Source organism: Sciurus carolinensis, chromosome 8, assembly GCF_902686445.1.
Source record: "Sciurus carolinensis chromosome 8, mSciCar1.2, whole genome shotgun sequence".
NCBI lineage: Eukaryota > Metazoa > Chordata > Mammalia > Rodentia > Sciuridae > Sciurus > Sciurus carolinensis.
The window spans coordinates 141,008,687-141,015,370 of NC_062220.1; the positions used below are offsets into that span (position 1 = coordinate 141,008,687).

Below are 6,684 nucleotides of genomic sequence, written 5' to 3' on the forward strand. Positions count from 1 at the left end.
GGAGAGCACTGGACGGTTGGGATCGCCAGGGTGGCGGGCAGGTGCACAGGTTCCCGCGGGGTGGGACGTCCAAGGGCTGGGGTCGGAGCCAGCAGGGAGCACATCAGAGCAGGGACCCAGAGACCCCTTACAACGCCACAGGGCTCCTGGGGTGCTGTCCCTGCTCCCTGAGCCCCAGCGTGCTCGAGCGGGTCTCTGCTGGGGAGTCTCACATACACAGCACACATGCGCACACACACGCACAAAGCACCTGTGTGCACACACACTCACACAGCACACGTGGGCACACACACTCACAAAGCTCAAATACACACACTCACACATCACACACACACACATGTAGCACACGTGCACACACACTCACACAGCACACGTACACACACACTCACCCATGTAGCACACGTGTGCACACACACTCACACAGCACACGTGTGCACACATACACTCACACACGCAGCACACGTGTGCACACACTCACACAGCACACATACACACACACATGTAGCACACGTGCACACACACACTCATACAGCACACGTGGGCACACACACACACAGCACATGTGCACACGCACACGCACACAGGCAGCACACGTGCGCACACACACTCACACAGCACATGTGCGCACACACACTCACACATGTAGCACACGTGGGCACACACACACACAGCACATGTGCACACGCACACGCACACAGGCAGCACACGTGCGCACACACACTCACACAGCACACGTGCGCGCACACACACGTAGCACACGTGCGCACACACACTCAAACAGCACACGTGCGCACACACACTCACACAGCACACGTGCACACACACATGCACACAGCACACGTGCGCACACTCACGCAGCACACGTGCGCGCACACACACAGCACACATGCGCACACACACACAGCACATGTATGCACACACACGCACACAGCACATGTGCGCACACACTCACACATGCAGCACACATGCACACACACACTCACATAGCACACATGCGCAGACACACACACAGCACATATGCGCACACACAGCACATGTATGCACACACACGCACACAGCACACACACATGCAGCACACGTGCGCACACACACTCACGCAGCACACGTGCGCACATACACACAGCACACATGCGCGCACGCACACAGCACACGTGCGCACACACACATGCAGCACACGTGCACACACACACTCACATAGCACACGTGCGCAGACACACAGCACACGTGCGCACACACACTCACGCAACACACGCTCACCTTTTGTTGGAGACGATGGGGACTCTCCAGCCCTTGATCTGGTTGAGCTCCGTGTCTGAGACCTCGATCTGCAGAGGGAGCCGGGGCGCCCACACGGTCACCTCCAGAGGGCTGCTCAGGTGCTGGTAGGTGAAGCTGACCACCGCGTCCACCTTGCCTTTCATCTCCTTCCCGTTGACGAAGACGTAGTCACACCTGTCGGACACCTGGGAGGGGGCGGAGAGAGACGGGCGGTGAGCCTCCGCAGTGCCCCGCAGCCCAAGGCCAGGGGAGCGGGTGGGCGGCCGACCGGCTGTGAGGAGCGAGTCCCCGTGCACAGCAGGCCGGGCAGGTGCCGCCACGGTGGGAGCCGTCTGGGCCTTTGCGGAGGTGACCGCAGCTAAGGACCTTCCGTCCCGGCTTCCCTGGCAAGTCAGTAATCGGCAAATAAAATCACACAAATCACAGGCGTTTAAGGTACAAGCTGAAGTCTTGGTGCAGACGTGAGCCGCGAGCGCATGATCACGGTCCAGCCGGCCACAGCACACGGCCGCCTTTGTGCGTGTGCGCGTGGGGCGGGGACGTCGGCAGCCGCTCTCCTGGGAACCTCAAGTGTACGACGCGGTGTCGTTAACCACCATCGCCCTGCTGCACCCGTGACAGCCACCGGAGCTTCCCCGGTGACAGAAGTGAGGCCGGGGACGGAGAGAGATGGAAAGTGAGTGTTTAAGAACGAACCTCGGCCTCACCGTGTGCCCTCAAGCTGCCCCGCGTGTCTGGGGGAGCGTCAGAGAGGAACCCACGGCCACGGCGAAGTGGAGTCGCGGGGCCGCCCGGAGAGGCACAGGGTTTGGCGCTTCTGTGGCGAGAGCCCAGATCTACGCGCCCACTGGAACCCCCAGTCCAGCACAGCGGCCCCTACAGTGGGCAGGGTGGACCGGGTGCCCAGCCCGTTCACCCCACGTCTGCTCTTCGTGCCTCTAAGTCCCCGCGCGAGCCCAGCAAGCAGGCAGCCAAGCTCAGGAAGAACCCCTACTCTGTCTCTGAGGCTGCTTTCCCGTCTCAGGAGAAACAGCCAGCAGGTGGAGAGGAGGCTGGCTGGGGCCTCGGTGGAGGCAGTGTTGGTGGAGGCTGGTTTCGGGGACGTGGCTCTCTGGAAACAGAAGCCCACGTGTGGCACCTGGGTTGGTTCTTCAGCAGCCGAGGAGACGGGGCTCCTCCGACCCACCGTGCGGGTGAGGAACGGGCACCGCGGGATGAAGTCGCTGCTCACACGGCACGTCGGGCCTGGGTCTGGGCCCCAGCTGGCCTGGCTGCCCTCTTGCTCTTTCAGTGCTGCCCTGGGGCTGTGCTGCCCGCTGGGCAGCAGGACCAGAGAGAAGGTGGTTAGATGGCAGCTTCTGTGAAGGAGAAGGGAAGGAGGGGACGGGTCAGCCCTGCTCTCCTGGAGGTGGCCACAGCTGACCGCTGGGACGGAGGCGTCGGGGCCCAAGCCTGAACCCAGAGAGCTCCCACTGGGGCCCTGCGCCCAGCCTCCCCGTGCTGAGCAGGAGCTTTCCTGGGAGGAAGCCGGCGGCTTTCTCCGTCCACCACGATGGCCTCTCGTGAGTGACGAGGAGCAGAGGTCGGCATCTTTGGAATCGCCTTTGCCAGAGAGCCTGCCTTCCTCCAGAGTCACACGGTCACCTTCCTGGGACGCTCCGGGATTCCCGGGCTCCTCAGTCAGAGGAAGAGCTGTTCTGCACACGGCTCTCTGCTCTTGACCGAGTGCTCTCGGGCCCGGCCTTCCCAGACGGTGCTCCCACGGGAGGCCATTCACGACCGTCCAGCAGCTCCCGGGTGCCGCTCAGACCAGGCTTTCTTGGCCTCTGCTGCATCTATACTGGGGGCTGGATGTCTGATGCAGCCGACTGACCCGCGCACAGTAGGGCATCTGGCCCCCTCCCTGCTGAGCTGGCAGCATCGAGTCCAGTTGGTGACAGAGCTGACTGCAGACAAGGCCAAGGATCCTGGAGGAGGCCGCCATGGCCAGGGTTGGTTCCAATCTGGTCATTTGAGCCCCAAGAGCCCAGCTCTCAGGACGGCCTCTGCTGTGGCCGGGGCTCTGGGTCCCTGGAGGCTTCCTGGCACGCTGCCGTACCCGCGTGCACAGTGGGAGACGTCCTTGCGCGGGGTCCTCCAGGTCCCTGCTAACACGAGCCGGTCCGCCCTTCCTATCTTCCTGGGGGCAGCCCCAGGTCCTCTGTCTTCATGGAGAACTCAGACTCGGGCAGGGACGCATGTGGCCGACAGCACTTTCCAAGAAGGCCCGGCCACCTGTCCTGCAGGTGCACATCCTCCTTCAGGGCCCCTTCTCCCAGCCCTGCTGCAGAGTGCAGTCCAGCCCTGGCCTGGTTCTGGGCTGGCCTTGGGGGCTGGCTGACCAGCCAGGTCCTGGGTGGCCCAGGCCTGGAGGAGACTGAGAAGACGGAAAGGTGGTCCTGCCTGGGGCCTTTGGTCCCTTCTCCCCTCTGGACACTGGACACTGCCTCATCCCCAAGCAGCGGGGCCGGCGGCCCCGAGAGGGAGTGTCACGTGCCGACCGCTGTCCTCTCAGGCTGCGGGGGACGCTCCGTCACCATCGATGTCACTCACACACACACGCACGCACACGCAGGTTTCACACACACGCACACCCGGTGCCAACACAGAGACCAAGAGGGAAGTGGAAAGCCCCAGAGCAGCCGAGGAAACTGACTTTTTCCTGCTGCCAGATGTTGGACTTTTGGCTCTTTTCTAAGCCTTTTCCTAAGTAACTTTTTTTTTTCCCCTTTGAAGAAGAATCGTCAGACTATTATGAAAGCATTTGCACTTTAAAACACGTTTTAATTGGCACCCGATAATCACACGTATTTATGGGATACACGGAGGTAACTCAGCAACGGTACGATGTGCCATGATAAAATCAGGTGATCGGCACGTCCGTCAGGTGATCGGCACGTCCGTCAGCTTCAGCGTTAATTATTTCTTTGTGTGGGAAATCTTTGGGCTCCTTTCTTCTGCTTCTTCATATGACGATTTACTGTGAACCGGAGTCACCCCTGGGGCTGGGGACACTGGAAACAGCTCCTCCTGCTTCTGTTTCCTGAATAACTTTCCACAGTTGCCAGAGAGAAAAACCACGGACTGCTTCCGGAGACCCTGGAGGTGGGTCTTTCCTCTTGAATCACAAAATGCTCTCGGCACTGAGCAGGCAGCCGAAGTGAGGACCGAGACCCCGGGAAGCGGGACGCGGGTGCCGTTTCTCGTCCCGCGTCCCTGAGCGCCTGGCAGGTCTCAGGCAGGGCTTGTTTATTCAACAGCAAAGGCTCGTGGAGGGAACGGTGGGGATGGCCAGAGGCTTTGCCCGAAGTCCCACGGCAGTGATAAGACGGCACCGGATTTCCTGACCCAGCCGTCCTCGGCCTGTCCCGCCTGTACCTCCATCAATACCCACGACTTCTCTACCCTGCGGAGCTGCGGTGAGCGGCCCTGTGCCCGTCCACAAGGCCACCACGGGATTAGGGAAACGGGACGCTCTACCTGGGAACTGAAGCGCCCCATCTCCGAGCGCGCTGCTTCCTACACGGCCGCGCTGGAAACGGCCTCCCGGAGCGCGTAGATGCGGCCACCTGGAGGCGGACCACCACGGTGCTGCCGCCACATCGGGTGGCGGGAAGAGGCGCCCAGCGGGGTGGTCACAGAGCAGCCCCTGCGCTGTGTGACCCCGGAGCCTGCCTTCCCGAAGGACGAGAACACAGACCACAGCAGCTCTTTCCTGGAGCCCGTGGAGTCGCGGAGGACGTGGGCCGGGCTCGCAGGACAGTCCCCGGCACAGGACACCTAGCACCCCGCCGTCTGCCCGCCGAGCGCCAGGGCTGCCCCTGAGACTCAGGGGGAACACGCTCCTGGAAACTCGCCCAGTGGCCCGGGTGCCACGGCCCTGCCCAGGGGCACCGCTCTCCAGAGCAGGTCCAGCCGGGTGTCCGCACACCACACAGAATTTCTCTGCCTGGCCCGAGCAGGACAGCCACACAGTGTCACAGCAGCCGTCCTGGCAGGGGCCGACGGAGCACGGAGGGCAAGTGAGGGGACAGTCACCCGCCCCTGGTGGGATGGGTGGTGCAGGGTGCAGCGTCCTCCACGGTGCCCTGGGAGGGTGGGCGGTGGGCACGCGGGGCGCCTCAGGGTCGGGTGTCCAGGCGACAGAAGAAGCCACTCCCAGGGAGCACGGGTCAGGGATAAGCTGGGCCTTTCTGTTACCGCTGAGTGTCCGCCAGTCCTCATCTGGACCTCCAGGCTTAGTGATCAGCACAAGCACCGCACAACAGTCCATGTCTATGAAAACAGTCAACAGTGCCCCTTCTGAGCTTGCTGCAGCCAGGCAACGGGAAACGGCCAAGCTGGCCCCTGCCAGTAGAGCCTCTTGGTAGTGGATGCCCAAGGCTTGACCCAAATCACTGCTCAATGTTTTACGTCTGAAAGAAGGAATGGGGGCTCCTTCCTCCAGACCCAGGCATCTGTATGAAAGCCACCCTTCTACCAGAGTTCTGCAGTGCACAACCTGTTCAACCACACATGGCAGTCCTGAAAGACAGCTCTTGATAACACTGAAAACAGCATTCAGTCATCAGATCATGGGCTCATCTTGCTCAGCTTCTCTGGAAATGAGCTCTGCTTTCTGATGACTGTAAAGCACAGGGCATTTGGGGTTTATAAGACTTTCTCCCCCTTGGTATTTACTGACAAAATGGACTCCCAGCTCTTTCCCTGTGAGCCAGGGGTTGTTTATGGCAGTTTTACTCGTGATTGCTGAAAACTGGAGGCAGCCGTGGTGTCCATCCACAGAGGATGGAGAGACACACGCGGCACCTCCATACTAGGGAATACTATTCACCAGTGAAAAGGAACCAGCTCCCAAGCCAGCCAGGACATTTGGGAAAAGGCAGAACTGCAGAGCCCTTATCAGGATCAGTGGTGCAAGGGTCTAGGGAGAGGAGGCTAAGGGCAGAGGCAGGTGACCAGGACAGGGACCACGTTCTGCATTGCCACAGAGGATCTCTGTCATCATGCATTTGCCAAAACGCAGAGAATGCCCAGCACAGACAAGCCCTGGGAGGAAGCTGTGGGCCTGGGTAAACAGGAGTCAACACTGGCTCAAAAGAAACGCAGCCTTTATCACTCATATTGAGTCACGGAATCTTCACCAAACCCCCAAGCAGAGCGTTCTTACCATGACTGCACAAGAGGGAGGCACCAGGGCACGGAGAGCCCAAGGAAGGCCCTCCGGTCAGGTGGAGCCCGAGCAGGGTCTGCCCCTCGCCTCACTCGGAACACCCCACGGAGCTCAGGAGAGCGGGACGGGGCCAGCCTGCCGCAGGGCCCGCCGAGCAGCCAGCACGTGCCTCCGCCCCAGGTTTGTTTCCTGGG

The 6,684-nt window shown here is 61.1% G+C and overlaps 1 protein-coding gene across 1 annotated transcript in view; it reads right to left on the reverse strand.

Annotated features, from left to right (window-relative positions):
* Positions 1 to 6,684, reverse strand: part of Tmem132d (transmembrane protein 132D) — a 526,990-nt gene that overhangs the window by 14,650 nt on the left and 505,656 nt on the right. The window contains 1 exon segment of the mRNA XM_047561780.1: positions 1,258 to 1,463. Coding sequence (XP_047417736.1) covers positions 1,258 to 1,463 — 206 coding nt within the window.